This window comes from Nuphar pumila, chromosome 7 (assembly GCF_984573655.1).
Source record: "Nuphar pumila chromosome 7, dmNupPumi1.hap1.1, whole genome shotgun sequence".
NCBI classification, from domain to species: Eukaryota; Viridiplantae; Streptophyta; class Magnoliopsida; order Nymphaeales; family Nymphaeaceae; genus Nuphar; species Nuphar pumila.
This window is the reverse complement of record NC_143255.1, coordinates 29,512,605-29,540,216: the sequence shown is the minus strand read 5'-3', so window position 1 is coordinate 29,540,216 and position 27,612 is coordinate 29,512,605. Positions and strand designations below refer to the sequence as shown.

At 37.6% G+C, this 27,612-nt stretch overlaps 1 protein-coding gene across 1 annotated transcript; it reads right to left on the bottom strand.

Moving 5' to 3' along the window:
* Positions 1-1,453: 1,453 nt before the first annotated feature.
* On the bottom strand, positions 1,454-26,921 carry LOC149831701 (5'-3' exoribonuclease 4-like). The gene is made up of 22 exons (XM_090014074.1): positions 26,622-26,921; positions 22,730-22,832; positions 22,571-22,647; positions 22,278-22,469; positions 21,988-22,107; positions 21,720-21,782; positions 21,453-21,590; positions 21,159-21,323; positions 20,874-20,951; positions 14,803-14,889; positions 12,039-12,119; positions 11,163-11,258; positions 7,610-7,680; positions 6,304-6,432; positions 6,106-6,182; positions 5,979-6,019; positions 5,818-5,892; positions 5,551-5,702; positions 3,303-3,407; positions 3,146-3,221; positions 2,778-2,860; positions 1,454-2,304 (listed from the first exon to the last, which is right to left on the bottom strand). Exons 1-22 carry the CDS (start codon positions 26,826-26,828, stop codon positions 1,629-1,631), a joined length of 2,892 nt encoding a protein of 963 aa, XP_089870200.1. The 5' UTR covers positions 26,829-26,921; the 3' UTR covers positions 1,454-1,628.
* Positions 26,922-27,612: the final 691 nt, after the last annotated feature.

The following is a 27,612-nucleotide window of genomic DNA, read 5'->3' as shown; positions in this document are numbered from 1 at the left end:
ATATAGTTGGGAAGGAATCAGATAGGTGGATGACAAAAGTTGCAGACTAAATGATCTCAAGTTTAAATCTCAGAGGTATATGTGTGTGGGATTGAGAGAGTTTTTATTCGCCCCATACAGAAAACCGTGTCTATGTTGCTTATGAGTGTACGTGTGTTATTAATAATACTATCCAAACCAGATCAGATCTGCTCTTATATAAACTAAGGGCCTGTTTGGAACTGTAGCTGGGATGAGCGTTTATGGAGTTTATGCATTTGAAGAAGTGTCAGCTGCCAAATCCATGATTTAGTGTAAATACAAAGGAGAAAGGGATCCACCTAACCCCACCGAGGTGGTATCCACCCAGTGCCAAGATTCCAAACAGGACCACCAAGGTATTTTGACCAAGATTTTACCTTGGGACCACCAAATGCTTAAACGCCCATCCTAGCGCCGAGTCTCCAAACAGGCCCTAAAGCAAGCCAGGTGCGGATATGAACATGGATAATAGTTGCAAAGTTTGTGCAAGGTTTGGATTTTACCCAGACAGCCCAAATCTGAATGGTCTTCTAGGAAAAGATGTTTTTTTTGTCACAGCTACTATCACTTCTCTGGCTTGCATAGTTAGGGCTTGGTTCAGAAGAAAGCAACTGCAACATTTCATCTAATTGGACATAAATAGATGTGATCTTGCACTTTATTGAGAGACCATTACCAAATCCAACCATAATATGGAAAAATATGCTAATCACTGATTTGATTTTCCTCTGACAATGTTTTTTCACAAGACTGGTTTCAAATTATGTCGGGTTGAGATATGAAAGCTTAAGCCCAACCCATCCAATATGAAGATCATTTAAAATGTAGAATTTCTACTTAATATGCACCAAATTCTCAGGCCAGATATCCATAAAAAATTATAGCTTAAACCTGACCTGTATATTATTCGGGTCGGTTCAGGTCAATCCAGATAACATTTGAGACAAAGCTGTAAGCTCTTGCCCAGAAATTCGGGTTAAGTAAATTATCTACTTTTTCAGATGAGCAACTTAGGTTGCATTGCAATTAACCTGAAAAATATTAGAGTTCAAGCTCTATGCCCTTACCCAGACATTCAATTCAGTAAGAGGCAGATACCTAATACAGATCCAACCCATTGACAGCCCTACACAGGAAACTCAGGAGAATTTAGACTTTTTATCTTGGATCAGCATCACCACCCTTCTGACTATGGGCATAGAGAGATCCAAAGAAACACCACGAAAAGAAAAATTATTCTGATTTGGAAGACCCACCCACCTCAAATTAAAAATAACTATAAAAAAAACGATGCACAACCGAAAGAAATCCATACCAAATTTGATACTCAACCTGCATTGATCTAACATCTCATTGGAAAGAAGCTGGCATTTAGAGCCAGTGGAATACTTCATATGCATCAAACTCACAATTCATAGAGACCGTTCCAAAATGACTAACTCTCACACCTCTAATCTAGTTATAAATGATTTTTTTTTCAAATGTTTGACACCCAAGTTATAATTTCACATATCGTGTTGCCAAAATAAGTTTATTGGTTATGTATCAAGTATGGTATATCACTGAATCTACCACCTAAAATTAACAGAAAATGTAAGAATACAGTATTACAGTGGGTTACTCGAACGCGACAAGCTTAAAGGGCCTTGTGTTTGAGCTTGGTAACCCTTCTTCACCGGTCTGTTGTCTGTGATAACTGAGCCATCCTCCAAAATTGTTTGAACTGGTGGAAAGGTGGCGGTTGTCTTTGCAACCCATTTTGTTGGTGGTGGTGGTGGCACATAAGCATTCTGTGGAGGCTGTCGGTTAGTCTGGAATCCAGGACTGTGGCCCCTCACAAACATCCCTGGTCGAGACTGATAAATCACCTCTTGACGGCCTTGAATTGTCAAAGCCGACATCTCAGCCTGTATGCTAGCATACTGTGGTCGAGGGTAAAATCTTTCTTGTGTTCTTGAACTCTGTCTGCTATCTTGTCCTTCAGCACAACCAGAGGTTAATGAGGATGGCTGACCGTAGAAGTCATGAAAATTATTATTTGCATCACGGTTCTGACTAGAAGATGGACTGAAGCCTAGTTCATAACCAGAAGGTCCAGCTGGCCTTGGTCTATTGAATGTATGGCTTGAAGCATTCCAGTCTTGTGGATCATATGGTCTTGAACTGCTATGAGAAAACTGTGAAGATCTGGGACCATTGTTCAGTATCTGAAGTGTATTCTTGAGTAGGCGATGTGCTGCCTCCCCTAAGAGAGGTCCAGAAATAGCATTTGGCACCTGAGGTCTGAAAAATACAGCTATTAGCATGATATCAGGAAACAGACGACGCTGAGGATTTTCTAAGTGCCCTGCCTTTAGGCACTGCTTGGGGAAAAGCTTTGGTGAGATTTTGGTGGAGAGATTTTGGTCAAAGTACCACCCAAGATGTGCCAGGGGAAAGGAGGCATTTGGGTATAGGAAGTCGTTGCTTTCCTTAATTGAGGGTGCCCTCAAATCTCTTAGTCATGGATTACATCTTCTGGCCTTATTTTTATTTCTCCAATACCCAGTGCCCCAAAGTTTCTCATAAGAGCCTGGTATCCAACAGCCTTGGAGCATACTAGTATAAAAGCTCCAGATTACCATGATAAAATAATTGTCATCTATTCTTTCCTCTTCGAAGACCTTTCAACTATTTACTCAGGAGATGAGGTGCCACTGGTCCACAACCAGATATCCAGAAGGCTACCATAATATGAACTACAGTTAGAGAAGTACCTTTCTCTGGTTTGTTGACGCCGACCGCCATTGTCTTCATGCCATAATACTGGGAAGGGCTTTATGTCTAATGGAGTTAGAATCTGAAATGCAATCAGCAGCACAGAGTGACTATGATGGGCAATTACATGAGAGATGAGAAGAGTTGCTAATTACAAGCCATTGACCATGGAAACAACATAATTCCAAGCTTGGTGTTGGCACCCAATGCAAGGACACTAACACTTCTCGAAAGTCAGAGCGCTTAACCAAACAATAAATGAAAAAATAGCAGTTGATAAAATCTCAAAGTGAGAGGTGGTGCCACCAAATTGAAAAAACACTGGAGAAGAACACAAAATTAATCAGTCATTTATCGTTAGGAATACCTTTGTTGGCATTGTTACACCTTCTGGAGGTTCTGGGACGTGTTGATGTGGCCCAGGGTTAAGATAAGTTGCATTTCTGCATAAGGCAATAATGGGTCTCAAATTCCATAGGCCATGCAAGTAGTTGGCAGCAGAATAGTTGAAATGTGTAACTTACCCAACACCATTATCTTTGATATTTTTTAGTCCCCTGATAGGAGACTGTATTTCATAGGCAAATGTGTTCCTCCAGCAGAGCCAAAGGTACCCATTCATCCCACCACTGCATCAGCAGAAAAAAGCATGAGAAGATTCACGTCATTTGAGAAGGTAATGCTTGCTACTGGACTAGGCCTAGTAGCACAGTGAAGTGACAAGCATTGCTCAAAGTAAATAACTACAAATAGTCCCAAGACCACATTCTTCTAAAAGATTCTCACTCTAGGAAGCATAAAGAAGGTTACACAGGAAAGTTATGAAATAAGAAACACTACGCCCCAAGGGGTTAGCGTAGTTGGAGCAGGCCTTGGCTGGCACACCACCAGTCGGGGTTCAATTCCCGCAGACGCTACCCCCTTGCATAGGCCGAAGCCCAGCATAGGCCCAGGGGGCGAGGGTCCTAGCCACGGTGTTTTACGCCCCGAGGATGGGGACTAAGTCTCCGTAGCCCAGGCTGCGGTCTCCCCGTGTAAAACATGGGGAAAAAAAGAATTACTAAGAATCATTTATACAGGAGTGGCTAGTTAGCCTATAATAGGTTTAAGGCTGTGACATAAAACAATGATCCACCTTAATGCACTGAACCAGTCCACTAAACATGGAATTTTTCTTGTTGGCTTTCACTAGCTCTTCAGTGCATAGAGTCTATAAGGAAGAAAAAGATCATCTTAAGGGAACAACAAAACCATCTTGCTTCTAGGCACAAAAATTAGACAGTTATCAGTAAGCATTCAATTTTCCTTTTCTCAACTTGTGACGGAATTAGAATGGAAACTAGTGCACATTTCCCTATAACAAAAAGAAAAACTATTAATAAGAAAGCATTAGATTACTATGTTTATATCTCATATAAAACTAAATAATGTTATATCATATATTAGTCTTAATAATTCATCACTATATCCTATAACACTGAATTATTACAACAAAAAGTTACTTCCAGGTTTACCCCATTTTTTGTAATTTCCCAATGTTAAGATTTCAAAGTGAAACAAACTTTACATTTAACATTAGGAGCTTAAAGTTGCCATGGGAGTATCAGCAATAAGATGAAAGAACTCCCAACCATCATTCGCAAACTTAAGCATAGCCAAGTTGACTTGCACCACCCCCCAACCGAGTCAGCTCGGCCAAGTCGGCTGAGTCTTATCATTGTCTCGGTTAAGTCGGAAAGGTCTTACTTTTTATTCATTATAATAAAATGATAAAAAAGTATATGTTTATTATTTATTATACATATGTTAATCACACACTTATATTGTTTATGATTTATGTTTCATATATTAAATAAAAATCTGTGACTCTGCTTGAATTGCTGAGTTGCATGTAGTCAATCAGACACTCAGTTCCGAGTATGCCAAACATGCCCCCAACTCTCAGAGACAGTTCAGAGAATGCCAACAATGCTCTCTCTCTCTCTCTCTCTCTCTCTCTCTCTCTCTCTCTCTCTCTCTCTCTCTCTCTCTCTCTCTCTCTCTCTCTCTCATTGTAGTTCAATTTATCATGATATTTCAGATATTTTTTGTTTCTGAAGAAAAAGCCTTAGGAAATATGACAAATTGAAGATGTTTGGGACGATAGTGGGAATACAGCATACATTGCAGCATATTTAAAATCTCCAGAAAGCTTTGCATTCTTGAAGTGAGAAAGAACCAACACTTCACAGGATTTGTATCCAATACCTATTGTAATGGTAATGTTGAAAAAAGTAATCATTAATGGCATGAGCAAAAGTGCTTTATAAATGAAACTAAATAGAGCACCAAAAAGCATCTAATGGCATACACAAAAAGGAGAATAGAAAGGAAAGCAATTCCAGGCTTTTCAGTGATATACTTTTCAAGTAAGAAAGGGCTAATCTGAACTTTGCAAGCATGATTATACACATAATTGCATGTATTCATTGCACCACTCAACTCAGAGCCATACTTGACTGAAAGGTAAGTTCCAGCTTTTAGAAATTAGTGAAAGGAGAAGTATAAAATTTTAAATGCTACAGCTAGACAGGCTCCTTTTGCATGGCTCCCTTGGCAGCCTATAAACAGCTGGCTTCACAAAATTATGCTTTACTTAAGTTTTTTCTAGTAAGCCCTGCAAGACTGGCGGACTGGACCAGTCTAAAATTGACCTTTTTCAAACACCTCAAGTCAAAATGAACTTGTTCACTGACATTACAAACTGAATATTGAATAAAGAGATGCACAAACCTGATATTTGTGTCAATCACATGAGGAACCCAATGTTCAACTGGTAATCGGCAAGACATTTCATATAGTGAGCCAAACTGTACAGCCAAGGGATGACTATTATGTACATAGAGTAAATCAAACATCATGCTGTTCCTAGCCTTCTCCTCGTCCTGAAGAAGAAAACAGAAGGTTGCTTTCAGTTTCTACATCAAAGTTAGAGAAGCATATCAGGTAAAACAATTTCTTCAGAAACAAGGCATTGTCAAGGCTATCCATTTTTCATACCGTTAAAGTATCTTCAAGTTTTCTTGTTTCAGCAAGCAAACGATTCTCATCTATAAAAGGCAACTTAGCTACACCCTGAGAGGACACAAGAAATAAGAGACTTAGCATCTTGTCAGTGATGAGGAAAATTTATCTTGAGTATCCAGTATGAGCAACCATACCTGCCACGCGAAGCGCTTCCCATTCATGTCTATCTCAAAATCTGTTATAAAGAAAAAAAAAAGCTTATCATGTCCCTAATCACACTAAACCAAAAACAATTTGACAAAGAACTGAACAATACTTTACCAGAAGGATAAAAGGAAGAGATGGGTGATGATTTATCATTCATCAAGGCCTGATAGTGCCTAGGAAGAGCATTGGAACTGCATTGGAAACATAAATGTCATTCCAACAACTTACTAAATGTGTGGCTCATGAGAAAAGCACAACATGCAGTTAAGAACCATGCATTTACAATGATACAAATCAATGAAGAGATCCAACCTAGCAGCTGGTAGTGTTCCCATCAGCTGATCAAAAGGTTTAAATGGTTGTCCCAAGAAAAAAGTGATCTCTAGATCTGCCAAATCTTTAAGATTGGACGCAAAAGGAGCATAATGATAAGGATAGAACCTGAAATGTTAAAAGAACAAGAAGAGATGAGCTCAAAATCTGACAGCATATGTGACAATATAGCACAGCAATATCACAAGTACATATCCTCGTTATTTTGTTATTTTGCCTGTTACCAGAAGAAAGTGAATAACATGTTAAAAGTGGGAATTAATTTTCCACGTCTGTGGTACTCTGATAAGTGATAAGATAAACCCAGTATGTGCATGGAAGATCTACAGAAACAAATATTTTATCAACAAATATTTCAAAATTTTCAACACAATCTAGATAAAAGTGTAGGCATTCCAAATATAAAAATCCAAACAATTTAACAGCTATTTACAAAGAACCTCCAAACTTTTTTGGTTATCATATTTAACAGTTTGGTTTCTCATCTCCTGCCTCAGAAACATGTTTGGTCCAAAAAATCATTCACACGATCATTGTTTAGTCAAACAAAATGATTATAGGTTTTCAACAAAAGAACATAAGATGAATTAGGACTAAAAAAGTAATTTTATGCTTAACAACCAAAAAAATTGGAGCTTTTTAGATAGTCAATAGGTTGGGTGGTTATTTGTAATTTACCCAACTGAAAAAAAAGAATTACATATTAATCTCATTTTAATGACTGATGGATGTCCAGAATAACATCAGCATTGTAAGTCATATCATGCCTGCAATCTATTCGAGTAATGTAACAGTCTAACAGACTATTTGATAAGAGTTGATAACTTTTCTTTTATTAACTAAAACCACCATTTTCTTATATTGATTTTCTGTTTTAGACCACTTTGTATAGACATTTATAGCATCAACAGGATAACATTTTCTTATTTGTGTTTGCCAAAGGCAACACATATTGCCCCTCCCTTTCATAGCCTCAAGATTTCCCATGTTGGATTTTCCCATTTTCATCAAAAATCAAACACTGCTCTTCAGATTAAGTATAAGGTGAGTTGATTTAATGTCACAAAAGTATTCTCTTACAAGATCGTGTTTGGAGAGTTCAAATAATGAAATAAAGATTTTTTTTAGATTATTGAGTTATGGCATTAGAGAGAGATCAAACATTTTTACTTTGCATTTTGGCAGAGAGCACAAGTTTCTATTTAACACATGATATGGAACATAAAGGAATAAAGAGAAGGGATCAATCCCAGCAAATGCAGTAGTGTTTTGAAGATACACTTACCATTGCCACGAGCAGACACCCTGATAATAATACCGCATGACCCAGCAAAGGCCTTCAACATACTTCAAAACCTATAAAATCATGAAAAATGTTTTCTTAACAGTGTGCTGTGCAGCACATGACACTAGTTCAATTGCTGCATCTCATCATTAGAATTTAGAACTGACGACTTAAAGTAACTTAAGCCATGAAAAAAAATGATAGCATTTACTATAACGTGGAGAATTCAGGAATTAGAACTGGATTATGAACAGTTCTTCATGAATTTGCAAATTTCATCTCTAGAGACAGAATAGGTAATGTTAAAAAGTTCCGACTGCATGAAATCTGAACAAGTGATATGGCAAGACTCTGCAATCAAAACTAACCACTATGGCATGGTCTTAGTAGTCAGCCAAATCAAGCATCCCAGTTCACTTCTGACATCGGATGCCTGTAGAAATGAGATCCTAAGCAAAGTGGAAAAGTTCGCTAGGACCACCATCACCAGAACAGGAAGCAATCACTTGGGGGGAGTTGGTGTCACAGAAGAGAGCTCCATGGTGCTTTTACCGTGGAGCTCTCTTCCATGGAAGATGAGTACCCCCCCCCTGCAGAAACCATTACCGTGGAAAAAGGGGGGGGGGGGGGGGGTCTAGCAATGATTTTTGGGTCCCTTTTCCCCAAGGAAAGAGATCCCAGTGTTTGCGTTGATGCAGTGGGCCTCGCGGAAACTTATCAAAAGTTCTGTGTTTCCACGGAAAGCCTCAGCTTTCTGCGGCACACAAAAGTGCCCTTAAAGTTTAAGACTTCAAATGTGAGAAGAACAAAGGAAGCAATGTGGAGAATCATTCGGGCAGCTAAACAAGAATTGTCCATGAAGTGATCGAAAAGCAAAGGAGTAAGGGGGAGTTTTTTAGAAAATACATATCCTAGGACCTAAACCATGAGCCATGGCATAAAGATGCCTAAGGGTATAGTGTGCAACATAGTATACCTGGCACCAAGATTGTAAGTATCATATCGGTCAGGCCCAAATTAAGATTGTATTGTATCATAAAATATCATAAATTTTTAATAAAAAAAATCAAGAACATCAGAAAAAAATAACAAAAATTATAAAAAAATCATATCACATGAAATAATGATGAATTGCACAACATACAACCATAAAATCACATATGAAGCATTTATGTCTCTATGATGTGCATAAGACATCATCAAACATCAATATAGAATCATACATAATATTGCATGCATATCTCAGAAGAACAATGCAAAATATTAAATATCTTACAAATAAGAACATGCCACAAGACTCATACTTTCATATTAAATAAACAAAAACAAAATAACCAAGTTTACGAACAATTAAGTATTAAATAACTAAGTTTTTTTAAAACATATTATATAAAACCTCAATAATCATAATCATCTTCATCATCATTATATTCTTCTTCTTATTTTTCTCCTCCTTCGATATCCACATCGTCTCCAAGATATGTGAGGTATTCATCATCTGTGATTCTTCCATGTTGATCCATTGAATGTCGTCTTCATTCAAAAAAGTTTATACTTCTTCTTCAACCCACGCATCCAATTCATCAAAATGTTCCAAGCTAATAGGATTGAATTGCGTTGTGTGTTTTCTTGATGAAAATTTTTCAATTTGCCTAAAAAGATGACATGAAAAAATTAAAATTAGTTGGGTTTTGAATGATATAAAAAATAACTTTAAATAAGCACGTGAAAAATGATAAATAATATTTATAATTTTTTATATATCTGCCTTAGTCATAGTAGTGAACGTAGACGAGGTCATTTAGCATTTTTGGCTCCAATCTATTTCATCTTTTTGTATGGATTTATCCATCTTCGTCATATCAGGGCTCCGCATGCCCCATTTTTGCCTCATTCGTCTCTCTTTCTTGCCTTTTTACTCTAAGACCATCAAGTAATTGTTGACATTGCCATTTTATGGCATCAGAAAATTTTCTTGGCGTGCATACAACAACATTAAGATGTGTCCTAGTTAAATGATGGTTCAACCAAGAGATACCACCCGAAAAAGTATTTTGGCAATAGTTTCACTTGATTTTTAATCGGTTTTCATTCATTACTTGAGTGCCCCATTGTCATGTCGGATCCTCTTATACCATCTACCCAAAAAAACTCAATAAGAAGCAAAGGAATAGGGATTTTTTACCTTAACCCACTTGAATAGAAAAACAGTAGAAATGCACTCTTGGGAAAATCATAAAAGCCCTCTCCCTAGTGCACAGATCGACCCTCAAATTGCTCTCACGACTCTTAGGGTGAGTGGGTTCCCCTCTAATTGCCTCTACACAAATGAGGGAGTCGGCCCTCAAAAGGTATTTAAAACCCAAAAGTTAAAAAGTAAGTTGTGGCCCCTTTTAAAGTGCATGGATATTGTATCGTACGATACACCTTATATCGTAAAATATGGGTTGATACGGGGGTGTATTGTACAATACACCCTATACGAGTACGATACACACTTGTATCAACCTCAATAGCAACGATATGTATAATATTGTACCGTACGATACAATACACTACCTACAACAATGCTTGGCACAAGCCTCACAACACAAGTATTTTCATATAAAGGGTGCACGGCCAAGTGTGCATCCACATTTGTGTGTTTATATGTGTGAACATCAATGAAAATGAAGAAAGAAAATGGAATGTGAAACATGTGGATGTAATTGATATCATACTCGCAGATATAGGTGATATGTTGAAAAAATAGTGATAATATAGCTATAAATCATAAAACGATATTAAAGGCAAAATATCACGATAATTTTAAAATAGCAGAAATTTATGTCATGACATTATCACGATAATATCACAATATTATGAGTTACATTTTTCCTTTATATATTTTTTTATTTATCTTATTATATATGTAGTTTATTATATAAAAATGTTATTTTTATATTTTAAATTTTTTTGGCACCGATATTTTTCTGAAATCTATCAACTAAACATATATTATTGCGTGAAATTGCCTTGCCGAGATACAGCCGAGACCAATATTTGTGACTATGATTAAAATATGTAGAAAAAGGCAGCACCAAGCAGCAGCATATTCAAGCATCAAGAAGGGTTCACAGGGCATTTTGAAATATGCAAGCTGCATAGTTCACAAGCCATATTGAAGAACTATGAGATTGCATTATTAGCAACATCAAACACAAAAAATAATTTTACATGCAATATTTGAGACAAAAATAACAATTATGAATGGTAAGGGTGCAGAACAACAGTCTAATCAATTTCAATTTGACAAGATATTGGAATACAACAGTCTAATCACTTTCTGCATACTTGGCTAGATGCACTTTAACCAAGGGTAAATGCTCAAGAACAACACTAGAACCATGAGACAACAACAATGTAACAATATACTACAGGACAAAAGTGAAATTTCTATAACAATATAGTACAGAAATATGGAGTAATCCACCAAATCGGATAATTACAAAATTGCACCAGGAGAAACATTCTGAAGAACAAGTTTGTGACTCAGATAAGCAAGAATACTTACAACATCTTTCCGAACCTCATCAACCATTTCAGGCGTTGTAAGACCAAATTTCTCAGCATAGTATCTCTCCTTGTAACCCGGTACCCCTAGTCTTACCTGTGCGTTGCATTATACAAAATTTTATCATAACATACTCCTTGCAATCAACATCCTATATGCAAATTCCAGTAGTGCCCTCTCAGTGTGCATATGGGCTATATATATAATATCATAGTTTCCGTTATTTTACATGTTTCAGCATTGGCATCTAAAAGATTAAAAAGTATATTAGTGGAGTTGAAAACATGTAACATGAAAAATAATTTTTTTGAAAAATAATGCAATACTTTCATGTTTGATCATGTAGCTTTTTCCTAATTTGTTGTGATATATTGCACTTTTTTGGAAAACTTTCTCCAAAACACAATAAAACCAGAAGAAACACGATACTGACATTGTGAATGCATGAGAGAAAGAGAGATGCAAAACATGTACTGCATACATTGGTCAAATGCAGATCTACAGCTCACAGCTGCTTGCAAGTGCACACTTGTGTGGATGAATACAAGCTAGGACATCTTTTCTCACTCCGAATGATCAACATAACTCTAGCTTTTTTACAGTATGGTAAGTGGAACTTGAATTCTACATCCAAGGTGCACAGTATCGAACTAATCCACAATCCACGTGATGAGGAAATACAGAATTGCCGCATTAAATGCATGTGCATGAGAGCACTTACATATGCCTACAGGCTATAACATGCCTATAAGAAGTTTGGCTATCCAGCCTCAAGTAGCCATATCAGCAATATAAGATATCTGATAGGCCACTATAAAATTGGTTCACTCAAATTATTTGTCAAACCCATAATCAAGATCACAATGGAAAACAGACCATATCTGGAACCGCAGGCTGCACTTCCTCAGAATTCTCTCTTCTCATTTTAAGCTTCAACCCTTCAGCATTCTCTTGAGCCTATGATGCAAACAACCATTGGAGATCGGAGGCAAGAAACATTAGAAACGATCATATTTTGCATATATTTATAACCAAAATAAATTGTGATACTATACTACTGAAAAGATGATTAATCAAAAGAAAATGATTAGCAGACATTTTACTTTAGAAAAAGAAAAAACACTAAATACAGCAGTATAAACAGCTGTAAAAGACAAACAAATTAGATCACATTAAAAACATCAAAAAACTATGGAGTAAGAGACGCTGTGATTAACCTCCATAACAAGGACCATATCCGCTACTCACAGGTCCAAAAAGATCATCTACTTGCTAATCACATCCATCTCATGGTACTAAGGGCAAGTTTAGTCTTATGATGGTTCCAAAGCTACAAAAGAGTTCAAGCATAGGCATCAATATCGCCGTTATTTTGAACATATCACGATATTATTTTTTTCAAAAGTCAAAAAACATAAAAATATGACAACATTTTTAAAATATCACCAGAAAGTAAAATATTGTGATATTTTTTCAAGACTTTTTTGAAATTTTCCTTATTTTTATATATTTTAAGTATACTTTTTCTATTTTTATTTGTTTTATATTTTAATAGCAGTTCTAACTGTTTCTTTGTATTTTTGTCAGAAAATACAACAAAACCTATTCTTGTACCTGAGGATGATCAAAATAATGACATAAATATATTATGCTAGTCAATTCACTTTTTTAGAACCTCAGCTTCCATGCTCCAGGTCCTCTTTGTGGATACCATGAGCTGAAAAGTAACAAATTTTAAATGGTAGATCACCTTATGCTAGCAGCTTCTACTTACAAGTTGTAAAAATGACCCCAAATTGTTAAGAGAAGGTTGAAGAGAAACTAGAGTCAATAATTTAGCAGAGAGGTAACCATGAACTTGTTATTCTTTAACTAATATGGTAAGAAACCTAACCTAGACATTCAGGCATATTCCACACCACAAAGTGGACAATCTGTATTTCTAATGGTCTAGGAGATAATGCTTTCAGTCATCGCAATCAATTGATTAATTAAGACCAACTGCGTGTAGACCAGATTTGAACATCAATTGAGAAATTATGATTACATTGATTCATAAATCATAAACGTCACCTATAGAGTCAAAATCGGCAACCATGCACCTAGTCACTCTAGGCGTCGGGTCAGCGCCTAGTTCAAGGAACTTAGGTGCCTTGGACTTAAAAGGTCCTGATTAGTCTGACTCGTCCCTGCCTCGGCCCAAGCTTGCCTTTTTTTACCATATATATATATATATATATATATATATATATATATATATGAGAGAGAGAGAGAGACATTAGAATATGAGAACTGGAAACATAAGAACTACCGTGTGAACCGCAATTTTCATGGAGTTTTTGTTCATTTCTCTTAAATCTAACCGCTCAGATGTGATCTACATGATTGGTTTTATGAGGACCAGTTCTTGAACCATCCATTTATGATGCATAATTTTAAGGCTTTGAAATAAACAGCTCACAATCTTCGTAAATATTCAAGCATCCAAAAATCACATTTTCATCGAAAATACACGATCCAACTGCTGATTCCTAGCAAATTCACCATGCAGAACACATTTACATGGTTGGATTTGCAAAAAAATGACAGAAATGTCTGGTTCACACGGTAGTTCTCATAACCGAGTGGGCGCGGACCATGAGACATTTCTTTGCCCGGCATACTCTGTCATCTTTGTAGAATCAGTCATCTAGCCGGTTGTAGCTACCCACCGTATGCAGTCGGGCCGTCATCTCCCAGACGCCCTTCGACATCCCTCCGAGTACCCTGCCCTCAAGTTCCCCTTGTTAAATTGGTAGAAACAGCACTTGTGGCAAGGGGTCCAAAAATCTTCAACCTTAATATCTCCTTCCAAAACCTCTCACCAGGAAAAGAAGGAAACTGACAAGACTCAAAGGAAGGACGGGTGTGTTAAGCAAATAAATGAACTTATCTGATGGAGAAGTAGAACTACCTATTAGTAGTAGGAAGAAATGAATGTGGAGTTTACTTGATAGCCATGTCAACAAATATTTCTTCACAGAACAACAATTGGACATCTTCCACAATATAGGAATATATATTATGTTTTCCATATATACATATTTATAATACAAACTGTATTCTTTAGATGTGTATCTACTTTTTTTCTTCAGATATATGTATATATAGGGTATATATATCTGTGTGTATAGATTCTATTAAGTTTTACACAAATATATATATATATATATATAAAATTGTAAATTCTGCATTTTCTCAATCTCTTTTTTTTTGGGTTCCAACTCTAGGCCTCCACTAAGCCTTTTAGACATCTGCTGCCTAGGCGTTGACTAGAGCTGTTTACTACATAGAACATCACCTATTACAAACTTATTCTCAAAAGATCCTGGAGCACAATCATTGATTTAAATTTTTCTTACTAGTTTAGCAACCTCAAATACTCAGTCATAGTGAAGAGAAATGTATGCTCCCTACAAGAGATAATTAAGATCTGTTTGATGCCTATATAATATTTGATAGACTGCAGAACTAATTTATCATATGAAATAAAAAAAATCAAACTGAATTCTCAAGAATAGAACATAGGATAAACCAATGTCATAACATTATGAAGTCATAATTTGAAGCACTAGTAAAGCCATAAGTCTTTGTGTATCACCTGCTGGATACGAGCTCGTTTCTGAAAAATCTGGTCCTCATGGATAGCAACTAATTGAATAAAATGCTCCACCGTTCCCAAAATTACCTAAGGGCATGAAAGTCACATTCGAAAAGCATAACTGAAATAAGGCATGAACGAAAAATGAAATCAAATTACAGAAACAATTTTACTATCAAGCAGTTGACTAAGACAGGAAACAATAATGACACTTAAAAGTGCATAATCTACTCTAAGGGATGACTATGTTTCACTATTTCATATATACATCACACATTACTGGAAACTAAATTACCCAAAGCCAAGCTACATGAAACCAGAAGCTGATATCTAGACTCCAGAGAGAGATGGAACAATAACAATAATCACCATTAAAGTCACACAAGGAAGAAAACTAGCACGTTCTGAAACAGAGTAAACTAACTTTTGAGACAATTACAGGAAAGGGCAAAAAAGAAAAATGGATACTGGAAGTTTATAATGTCAAGCAGCCATTGGATCGCCCCAAGAGTTTTAATTAAAAAGGAAAAATGCCCTCCCACTTTACAACTAGGAACAAATCTAACCTAGAGGTGCATCACTCCAGTAATTTGAATATCCTATCCTAGTACAAGATTGAAACAAAGTGCAAAGTGCAGGGTAAGGGGATGCCTAACAAACACTACACTTAGAAGAGAACATGTCATTAACAGAGAGCATGCAATAGCCCACAGAAAGCCTCTATCCAAAAGGTTTTAAAACATTAACCAAAGAAGCATTATGTCATTTAAGTGCATCTCTCTAAGTCGTTTCCTTCATTCTTAACTTTTAAAGCTCCAGAAAAATGAAATACTCCATCTGAATCTCTTACAGAAACTGTTACATCAACCATTCTTAAATTCTTAATACACCTGAAAAAATGAAGTTGCGAGGATTGCAGATTTAGTCTCTTCCTTTCACATAGCATTGGTCATCCTTGCAGCCAAGTCACTATGAAGTATTTCTGTCTTCTAGCCCACTCGATCTTCTTATAAATTTCTTTTAATGAAGCCTCAATTTATCCAATGATTCATTTGATTGAATAACATGCTCCTTAATGAATAATTCTATTTTTCATGCACCAGATTTTCCAAACAATCTTTGCCAACATATTTGCATCCAGTTCATATCAAAATGAATGAAAAACCACCATATGAGGAAGATCATTTTACTCAATACCTAGAAACAATCTTTTTTCTATAATATTTGAAGAAAATTTGCAGTGAAAAAAACAAGTGAAAGAGGATTCCTTACCTCTACAAATGATGCACTTATTAAAAAGACAAACTCCAAAGAGTTTCAGTCTCCATTAAAATATATAGGGTCCATGCTGCTCTAGGTAAAGCAGAATTTGGGCCAGATGAGACATCCCCAAGGCATTATTTTCTCGGCCATTAAAACCTCAACGTCTCAACATGACCATGGTCATGATCAATTCTTTTTCATTAATTTCATTGAATCATCATTCTATTTCTTTTTCATTAATTTCATCAACATCATTATTCTATCACCATTACCATACCCTCTACACTATGATCATCATCACCTTTGATTCTTTAATTTCAATAATCAGTATCATCAACTTATCATACACTCTCTCTTACATCATCATAACCACAAGCCCACACTGTCAATGCCAAGTCTAGTTCTTTTTGTTTTTTGGTTAGGAAAGGAGGAGACTCCATACTCATGAAGGGCCCTTGGCAAGGAATTCATGTCAAATCCCTTGTATCCAAAAGTACAGAATTATGAACACACTAGTCAATCCATGCCAATTGCAATAGATCTTTCAAGAATGTTCAACACCCAAGCAAGTGCAAGAGTGTTTCCTCCTTATATATCACACAGCAGCTTAGTGAGTGGACAGTATGCTGTTTTTAAGAACTGTGCAGTAGGAATACAGTCAATCGAACATAACCACCCGAACATTCTTACACTTGGACTACGCCTCCACCAACTTGCTCTCCTAGGGAAGGCGCCAACTGAAACTTATGTCACATGGACACGGATGCAGGAGAGGGACAAGATGAGGATATGCTTGTTGCGATACCATAATTTTCAAAATTTAGGACACAAGGACGGTTATACACACACATAGATGTATGCATATGTGTGTGTATAAAACAACAATTTTAAATCACTATAGTTAGGAAAATCAAACAATGAAACTAAATTGAAATGTAATGTAATTGATAAAAAATTTAAAAGAAAAAGAACTGGAGTGAATATGAAATAACTATATAAGATCATAAATGAAAATAGATAAAGACAATGAAGCAATGGTGATTGTATGTGAAAATGGTTTGACTATGTCCATGAAGTGTCATGCATGTGCGTGAAGTGTCTAAGTGGTGTGTCGTGTCGACACAGGATACACATGATAAGTGAAGTGTTCATGTGACAGACTGCGATAAATAACAAGGCCTGAGCAGAAAAAACCGGGAGGTAGTATATGACCAGCCGATGTTGTCCATACCATCATCCAGACTACCACCTACGACCCTTATTAGAGCCATTCACTCTTCAAACTCCAATCCCACGAGCCATGCCTCAAAATCACCTGCCATTAAATCTCACCATCCCAACAATCAGCAGTTATGCCAGATTTTGAACAAGCCAAGCATGATACATGTGAGAAGGATATCCTTCATGTCCTCTCTCAATCCATGAGGCCTCCCAGAAGCTAAATACCCCACATTACCTGTTCTGAGCTGAATGCCCCATTTAAATTCAACTAGCCTAGCACACAAAATCCGACAATGAGGCAGATTAGACCAACATTGTCAGACTATGAAGCGGAAGCGGGAAACGATACAAGAAGCGGAAGCGAGAAGCGATGTATTTTAAAATGTATAGGAAGCGGGAAGCGAAGAACAAAAAACAATATAAGAATTGAATGGGAATAGAAATGGAACACATTAAAACTAAAATAAAAGTGATTGTTTTTAAATTTATTGATTTTTTAGTATAAGAATTAAATTTTTAGCAAAATCTAAAAATGATGACTGCCAATTTAGAGAAAGCACATGGAAGTGAGTGAGAAGTGTGAAAGAAAACACATAAAAAAGCATGAAAAGTAGAGTGAGAGAACATATAAGAAGAATAAATGAAGCATGTGAAAAGCATAGGAGAAGCGTGGGAGAATTGAGATTTTCATCAAATTTCGGAAGCAAGGAGTATCGTGCTTCCGAAGCAAGTTTTTGGGAAGTGGGCTTCCCACCTATCGAAGAAGCTTACGGTAACTCTCTGGACACTCCATATTTTGATTTTAAGAATGTCATCCATCACCTCCTCAAAAAAGATGAACCGCTTCATAATATGTACTATATTCCTCAACTTGACCCTCTAAATCCCAACCACCAAAATTTGTGGGACAAATACATCCCCAAGAAACCTAGTTTAAGCTTTTTTTGAGCCTTCATCATCCCACCATAGAAAGGATGCCCATAATCTTCTCAATCCTTTTTAGTACTCTCTTCAGCATTTTTTTATGTGAAGGAAAGGATCAAACTTCCATTAAAACAAATGGTGAACTTTCTTAAGCATGACCGAGGAGGAAAGATAGGAAGGCAAGATAGTTATATCATGATTGATAAGAAGAGCCTTGCCCACCAGTAAGAGATACCTTGTCTTCTACACTTAAACTTGCTTCCATGTCAACCAGTGTGCTTATTTTGAGATACCATACCGAATATTAAGGCCTAAATAGGGATGCACACGAGTCGAGCTCGAGCCAAGCTTTGCATGTTCAAGCTCGGCTCGCCCAAGTAAACTGGTGTACATGCTCGGCCCGAGCTCAGGGCTCAGCGGGCAGAGAGAGGGATTGTCTAGCTGATTTTGCAGAGATCCCTCGAGGACTAGCAAGAAGTAGAAGAAGAAGAAACAGAGAGGAAAGGGAAGAAAAAGAAGATGCAAAGCCTCTATCATCGACTCCTATCGCTTCGCCAAATCGTCTCCTCCTCCCACCTCGGATGGCTCCCTTCCACCCCCAAATCATCCTCCCTAGACCCCCTCAATCATGGTAGTAAGCCATGCTTCGTCCCTACTCTTGTCGATTCTAGAACCTTCGCGAAGAGATCAGAGCATGGAGAAGATGAAGATGACAACTCTTAGGATTGAAGTGGAGGGATATAGACGTCGAAAAGGGTGGTGGTGACGATGGTGACGCCAGTGTTGGGAGAACATCTCCTCTTGGTCTACCAAATTAATGGAGGAGGATTTCGAAGGCAAGACCGCCGGTCGCCCGGTGATGCTTATCCTCCTTCGTCCTCCAAATCTACGGATGCCACTGCCACCCTGGTGGTGGACGGCGATGACTTTGCGGCGGAGTTCGAGAGGGAGAACCGATAGAGCAAGGATTTCCTGGGCAGCTAGGAGGAGAGGATGAAGGATATTAGGGTTCTAATGAAGCATATGGGGGAGCCTGAAGAGAGAAGGGGTGGGGCTCGAGGCAGGCAGAGTGACATTTTATATATATGTTATATATTATATATTTTGGATTATATATATATATATGTATATATATGTTATATATTTTATATTTTATATTATATAAAATATGTATACGAGCTGAGACTTATCGAGCTCGGTAGCCCAATCAAGCTTGACTCGTTTGCTTGGCGGAGCCCCAGAGCTTAGTTCAAGCTCAGCTCATTAACCAGATGAACCGAGCCCAAGCCGAGATTTACTGAGTCGAGCCTAAGCCAGCTCAGTTTGTTATGCATCCCTAGGCCTAAATACTTCATAGGCAGGCTCCCAACTGAGAATGTCACAGCTAGAGATGCACACGAACCGAGTTCAAGCCGAGCCAGGGCTGTTCGAACTTGGCTTGCTTCAAAATGCATGTGTTGAAGCTCGGCTCGATTCAGAGCTTCACCGTTATTAAAAAAAATCCAGAAAAGGTGGGTTTCAAACTCCAATCTCTCCAGTCGGAGCATAACTAGCCCACCATTATGCCAGTATTTGTTTTGAGATTAATATAACCCAGAAAATTTACATACAGTAAAAACCTGCTAGATTATTGAAGAGAAAAAAAAAATCCAGGATGTGAAATTTGAAGTCAGCACCTCTTGGTACAGAGACCAACGCCCTAACCACTACAGAGACAACACCTTTCATGATTTATTTTGCAAATATAATATATATATATACTCTTATGCAAGCCTTATCGAGCTTTTCGAGCTTAATCGAAATCAATGACTTGATCAAGCTCAGCTCGTTTATGCACACCGAGCCTGGACTTTTGTTCAAGCTCAGCTCGTTTATTTTTTGAACGAGTTCAAGCCGAGCTTAAACGGGTCGAGCCCGAGCTAGCCCGGCCCGTTGTGCATCCCTAGTCACAGAAGCCCATTTCATGTCTTCATACAAGTGAAAAACCGCATTCAAAAATTACTTTAATGCATTTCCTAAGGCTTCTGCAAAGGTGCAAACAAGTTGCCTATCAACAAGATCCTCATCTGTTCACTAGAAGCCTCTCAAAAAATTAGAAAATTGCCGGTGTCAAACAGGAAATTGAGATCACTGGACTCTTTGAGGGGCTTTGGGTGGTCTAAGATCTCACTGCTTCAGAAAATTTATCTACAAGTTATACAGCAGGGGTTTCTGTCATAGTTTCCGTCCTGTGACATTTGACTTCCAAAGCATCACATAACAGAATTATTATATTGTTACATTTTCATGATATGGCTTCAAAAATATTGCAAATCAGAGTATCAGATACCTAAAGGTCAAGTAAAAGATTAATTAATTAAGTTAAGATGAAGGCACATTTTAGAGTATTTCACAGCATAAATGTGGCACACTTCCCGTGTGGCTCTAATGCATCTCAATGGAGGTACGTTGCTATACAAGACTTGTCCACATCAATAGTTCTGAAAATCCCAGGACTTACACAAATGCAGTCATAAGCATTAAGCTACAAAGAAGACATTACCTCCCCAGCATCAGTGAGATATAATCATGCATACACAAGACTTGTCCACATCAATAGTTCCGAAAATCCGAGGACCAACACAAACACAATCATAAGCATTAAGCTACAAAGAAGACATTACCTCACCAGCATCAGTAAGATATCCACCAATTCCTCTAAATTCTCTTTTATATACAGACATCAGCAGGTTTATTGCACCCTGATAGACAATCAACCAGTGAATGTCAGAAGCATGTAAAAGAACAAAATTCCACCTAGATAAAAAGCATATTACTGCATTGACTAAAGATCAATGACAAGAACCAATATGTCATTACTACATTGAAAGTAATGGAGTAAGGTAATGCTCATGGAGTAAACTAATGCTCATGCAACCACAAAACCTACAAGAATATGTCTTACTAACCTCCCGAATCTCTAGAGTAGGCATATGTGGAAGAAAATCATTTCCAACAAAGAAGCACATAAATACAAAATCGTCGACAACACGTTCAAAGCTTATCTCGAATGGTGGATCAGGTATCTCCAAGTCATATTCTAAATACTCTCGCAAGACCCAGATGTTGACGAACTGCCCAAGTTAAGATCAATTAAAAGCAATCTCATAAATGGTAACAATAATGAAATGGATAGCAAGTAGCAAAAAGGAGACAAAAAAGGAAAGACAAGTGTCCAATTCAAAAAAATAAAAAAATGCAACCTGATATCTTTTCTTGTAGATTGCAGTGTCATCCACAGACCCCATAGCCTGCTGCCCGCCAGTTTTGCATTCAGCTGCCAAGTGCCCAACTTGACCACACAAAAAGCACTTCTCCTGATGCCCAGGCATTGTAATAACCTGCATAGTTGGCACATAGAGCTTCTTGACACAGTGACAGCATACAGCCATGCTTTATGGTCATAGGACATAAAAGATAGGGTTTCCAAGAGAAACAAAGAACAAAATGTGCAAGTTAACAGAACATACTTCTCTCAAGATTGAAAAGTGAACCTCATGGGTTGCTAGAGACAGCATAATTAGATCTGCATCCTAAGCACAACCAAAAGACAAATATGTTTAGACCTTCTGTGCAACAAAACAAGGAGCTAAACAGAAACAAGGCCTTCAAACCAAAATTAGGGGAGCTAAGAATCAAAAGGAAGGAGAAGCAAACCATCATCAAAGACACAGAATAAATTATTTCACCATATATTCAATCCTTAACTGAAGAAAAGGGAAAAAATAGAAAACTCACCAATCCATATAGGCAATGACGTGTATTTGGGTTGAAACCCGGTAAATTACGTTGTAAACGAATATATGACATAATCTTGTGTTCACCTTCACCAGGTACATTTGCATCTGACAGTATAACCTTCAAATAATCATCCAATGCACACCTCCATGAATAAACTTACAGACAGAAGTATCCTGAAAACCAAAGTAATTGAAAAACGTACAACCAGCAAGGATTACTCCACTGAGTGAGGAAGCAATCTGATGCTAAGGTAGACAATAACTTGTTTAGATGGTGTAAAAGCAGACCTTTATGGCCCACCATCCAGAGTTGTGATTCAGTCTTAGCTGTATATAATATTGAAGCGCAACGGATAGTGAAGCCATGAATTCAGTGCCCGGAGTTATGACATTTGAATCGGATGTTTCTGTTTTCAATTTAGGAGGAAGTCTTCTCCCTTCTGCTTCATACTCACTCCTCAATTTTTCTTCCTCTGCCGCCTAACATTCACAACGAGAAAATCCATCACTGAAACTTGCCAAGTTGCAAAAAAAAACTGATGTGGAGAAAGGAACCCCTCTTTAGACAGCTAAGAGCTTACAGCATCAGCTGCATCTTTTGCAGCCCTGAAACGGCGAGAACGCTGTTGATTCATTTTAGCCCTAGGTGCGACACCATCTGTAACCAATCACATTTTATCAAAATAGTCCTTAAGATGATAATATTAATACTCTTATTACAGAGCTTATAAAGAGCTTACCAATTGCCAAATATAAAAGCTTTCGTGGGCGTACCAATGAAAACAGATGATCAATGTAATCAAATATGGATCTGAAAACATCACCATAAGTTGCTGGTGCAGGCTGCACATAAAATGATCACAATATCAAACATTCCAACGAGATGAAAAACCAGTCAAAGGACACCATTTATCATTCCCAAGCAAAGGTCTCTAGAGAACTATCATAACGAATGCTAAAAGTATATGAAAGCATGCCCAACTGGCAGACAGGAGCACCTGCGCTTAATCTGTAACTTCAAATAACCAAACATCAGCGGCCATTATAAAATCTGACCACTGGAAATAAAATGAAAAACTGATAAGATGACAATAGAATAAAAGCTATATACCGGCTCAAGTCATATGGGAAACAAGGACACAAAATCCAAGTTCACCACTGCCAGGGGGTTTCCTGTATTGGATCAATGAATCATCCTATGGCTTTTCCTCAACTATTCCAACAAATTAATTATCATAAGCAGCCCATTTTTGGCAAAATTGGATTAGCTTGGCTCATTATGAAGATGAAATCAAATTACATCAAATATATATTTGGCACTGGACCAGGCAATGACCTTAGTTTTGGGGTTGAATCATATTTCCAAACACAAACATCCCTTTCAATAATCAAGGATTTTAGGATTTTCCACTCTAATTAGTGATTTTGTGCTTTCTTGGACTGATCAGTCATCCATGAGCTTGTGCATGATTGACTGTCGAGAAAACTAAGCTGTATATTTCTTTTTCCTATTTTCTTCAAGTTCTTGTAGAATTTTATTTTCCATTAAAAATTTTCCCATATTCATTTCAAGTTCACAACTGAATCAGCTGATTGATCATGGAAATTTATTCAAATGATTACAAGAAGAAATGCAATTCAGTATGTCAGCATGATTCAGTGTGATCTGTTATGCTTTTCATGACATCTCATTTACATGCCAAAGGTATACTTGAGCAATTCATTATAGCCCAACATGTAGACCAGAAGACAGCCTTAACACATCAAGCAGCATTGCAGAAACTTTTTAGTGACTATCATGCTTTTCATGACATAAAATTACATGATAAAGGTATAGTTATGCAATTCATTACATTCCCACCACATAGAGAAGAATACTGCCTTAATCCATCAAGAAGAATCTGTAGAAAAATTTTAGTGTTTTTGCTCCCTATCCAACACCCTTCCCATAGACCTCTCTGGAAGAAAACATTTTGCAAATTGACATTAAATGCCAATTCAGTCTCTCTTTAACCTATTTATATGTTCAATGTCATGCCATGGAGAAGCCAGTCTTCCGCATATTTTATTTTGGTCCCACCTTTCTTTTCCCCACCAGTTAATACTTTTTATGTGGCAAGAAAGCATCGTTTGTTGGAAACGTATTGTTTCATTCAGAAGATCTTCATGGCAATTTAGTTGACAATGAAAGGCAAAAGATGGGACAAGTGATGAAAATCTCTTGCCTGGTATTTTACCTGTTTAGAAAGGAATAGAAGAATATCTGAGGAGTCCAGTTATGGCGCAACTGAGATGGTATCCAAAGGGCTATTTATCTTTTTGCAAAAATAAAACAGCCACACACTAATTAAAATAGCTAGGCAATCCCAAGACAGGAAATTTGTCGAATGTTAACTTGTAGTTTTTTTTATTCTCAACTAGTTTGCTTCTCCTTCTTTGTGTTTGGATGGTGACCCTTCGTCCTTGAAACCCTGCTTTGCTTCAAATGAAAAAGGGAAAAGAATTTGTGCATTTGCATGGACTAACAAAAGACTGCCCTGTGTCAACAATTTCCCCAAAGCAACTGTCGGAGAACAGGTACTACTTCAAGAATAGGATGTTGTGCCTCAACTAATTGTTATGATATCATCCACAATTTCAAGGACACAATGGTAGCATGTTTTAAATGTAAACACAACAATTGTGTTAAGTTTCCATTGACTGTGTCTCCTCCTCTACAAGAAAAATACACAGACTGAGCTGCATCAACTTCAACAAAACTGAACATTTTGCAGGTCCAGTGTCTTTTCTTTCTTTTTCTTTTTCTTTTTCTTTTTTTTTTTTTTTTTTTGGGGGGGGGGGGGGGGGGGGGGCATTGAAATCCACTTCTGGAAAGTGATCGGTTAAGTTGTTGTGCTTTCACCGCATGTATATCAAATCTTGAGAACTGACCTGGTAGAGAAGCCTCCAAAAAGAATCAAAGGGTCATTCAGGAATCCCATGCTTTTAAGTTCTAACAGTTGCTGCGCTAGTAGTGATGCTTATGAAAGTGCAGCTGCTGTCAGTAATCACCTTTCCAGATTTGATTCATTATTCTAGACAGCATATTTCATTCCATTTCCAAGAAATGCCATATTTTCTTGGGCCTAGCTGTCTAATCTCATGCAAGCATCCATGACTAGGTACACCACTTGACAAAGAGTCATCAATCCACTTCCAAACCTTTCGATAAAGATGCTTTGTCAAACCATCAGGGGTAAACTTTTGCAGTCCAGGAATTGGCAGAAAGCAATTAGCCAATTACTGATATCACAGTTTCTTGCAAGTTTGCTATCCTCTATAAACAGACACCTGCATAGAGCTAAAGACCAGCATCTGGTCTGGACAGTGGATACCCTTTCGGCCATCTTGAACCTAAGGTAAATGGGAGAAATCACCATATACATGACATCAATCATTCATCATATGTTCAGCACATTCTTTTGAAATCCTTCAACTACCAAAGATCTTTATGTGTTCCAAGATATCTGACTAAATGAACGGTCAAACTTGACCTTTTTGACCCATCAACGACAAAAATCAGCCCCAATTTTCAGCTAAGGGAACCACATTGTTTATCTCATCCTAAAATCATGCTAAAAATGCATATCGGTTGTCAGGAAAAAGAGGTATGCGATGCAATGTTTCTCAATTCCTTCACACCTCCTTGTACTAACGTCACTATGACTTATGTTCATGAAACAAGCAAAGATGGATTGTTATCAGCAAGTGATTTAACAATGAGGAATTGTATATTAACACAAAAGGACAATGAAGGGTGTGTTGAACGTGATTAATTAACAATCACCGTCTCCCACTACCCGGCTAAGTGTACAATCACAAAAATGTTCCACCAAACATGAGTAATTCTCCATCGATGAATTCCACCGATAATTTGTGTGCATCTCAATCATCGTTTCCGCTGCCCGGTAAATGCAACATAAAATCTACTATATTACCACAACCATTCTCCTTATAATTCTCTCCTAAGAAAGTCCACATACCTTCGGCACATAAACAAATTAGAAACCCAAAAAAAAAAAAATATTAATATGCGTATAGAAAAAAAAAACATCGGTGCAAACAAATGATGCTAAAACATGAAGAAAATGAAAACAAAAGGGAGATATCAAGAACTCTACCAGAATCGCCAAAAAACCTCCCCAATAGTATCAAAAGTATAAATTTACGCAAACCACCCTTCTCATTAGCAAACAGCGGCACATTCTAGCAGCTGAAACCCACGCGATTTCCCTACATTCACCATGTCAAAAACCCATGTCGCATGGGCACGCCTAACAGGACGCGGGACGCGCCATTTTTGTGCAGTTTCCTATTAGCAATAGTACATAAAGCGACGGGACACGGGCGTAAATTGAAGCATCCCGGTGACATTGGGGCAAATCACTCGGTTCCGTCGAAAAAACACGACGATTCTTCCGCCCATAATCCTCGCCCCCCCCCCCCCCCCGAAAATCTCATCAATCAACGAAAAATCGAAAAAAAAAACACATGGATCTGAACCAATCAACCCACTAGAAACCAAAATCGACCCAAAAAAGTAAAAGAAAGAAGAGATCGAGGGATAAAAAAAAGAGGGAGGGGGATTCGAACCTTTCCTTCGGGGTGGAAGCAGGGGTGAATGATGCCGTTCATGTCGAGGTAGAGGTTGTCAAACTCGAAGCCGTTGGGGTTGGGCCTCGAGGGGTCGATCGGGAGGAAGACGCCGTCGGCGCCCTCCCGGTGCTCCTCCTCCACCACGTCGGAGACCGTGAGAGGGTAGCGGTCGACCAGCCATCGGAAGAAGGCCGGAACTCCCATCGATCCGTCCTCCCCTCAGAGTCGCAGGGCCGCCTCAATCGCTTCGCCGAGAGAGAGAGAGAGAGAGAGAGAGAGAAGAAATGACTCGGGGGAGAACGAGAAATTGATAATAAAGAAATAGTAAAACAAAAAAGGTGGGGGGAAGAATATCCGAACAGGGGTTAAAGGAAGGGGACCAGCTGGTGACTTAAGAGAGACCCAAAGGTCAAGTTCTTCGAATTGTGCACGGAGTTTGTTGAGGGTTCTTGTCATTTGTGAGATGGATAGAGTGTGAAGGGGAAAAAATAACTAATAATCTCATGCGTTTCAATACATACTCAAGGACTTGCTTTTTAAGATTTTCAGACTGTTGTTAAAGAAACTTTTTCTATAGAGTAATGGATTAGAAAAGAGACTCGTAGCGGGGGAGGGAATACGAAGGGGCGGGAATTTTAATAGCAATGAAATCCCGAAAGTTAAAATAAAAGTTCTTTTTTGTAGGAAAATACTCGAACAGAAAATTATTGTTAAAAAGTTAAAATCGGTTCACCAAGTGAAACTGGGTTTTTTTTACAGCAAAAATAAATATATTGGACCAAAATCATACCGGGTTTTTTTTTTTAAATTAGAACATTAATCTTGTAATAGAATGTTGATAAATGATGAAATTGAGGATGCTTAAAGCAAATGCTTTATAAAACAAACTCAGTAAATAAAGACTAATATGAATGCAATACTACGTGAGTGTGACAAACTAACAACAGTTGTTGTTTCATCTGCATCTGAATAAAAAGCATACAATAGG

What these genes read in the sequence shown, in the direction of transcription:
- LOC149831701 (XM_090014074.1), bottom strand. Translation starts at nt 26,828, where the DNA reads ATGGGAGTTCCGGCCTTCTTCCGATGGCTGGTCGACCGCTACCCTCTC. An exon ending in GCTTTTATATTTGGCAATTG is followed by an intron (nt 22,648 to 22,729) that starts GTAAGCTCTTTA and finishes GATTGGTTACAG; the next exon opens with ATGGTGTCGCACCTAGGGCT. An exon ending in TCTACAAGAAAAGATATCAG is followed by an intron (nt 21,324 to 21,452) that starts GTTGCATTTTTT and finishes TAACTTGGGCAG; the next exon opens with TTCGTCAACATCTGGGTCTT.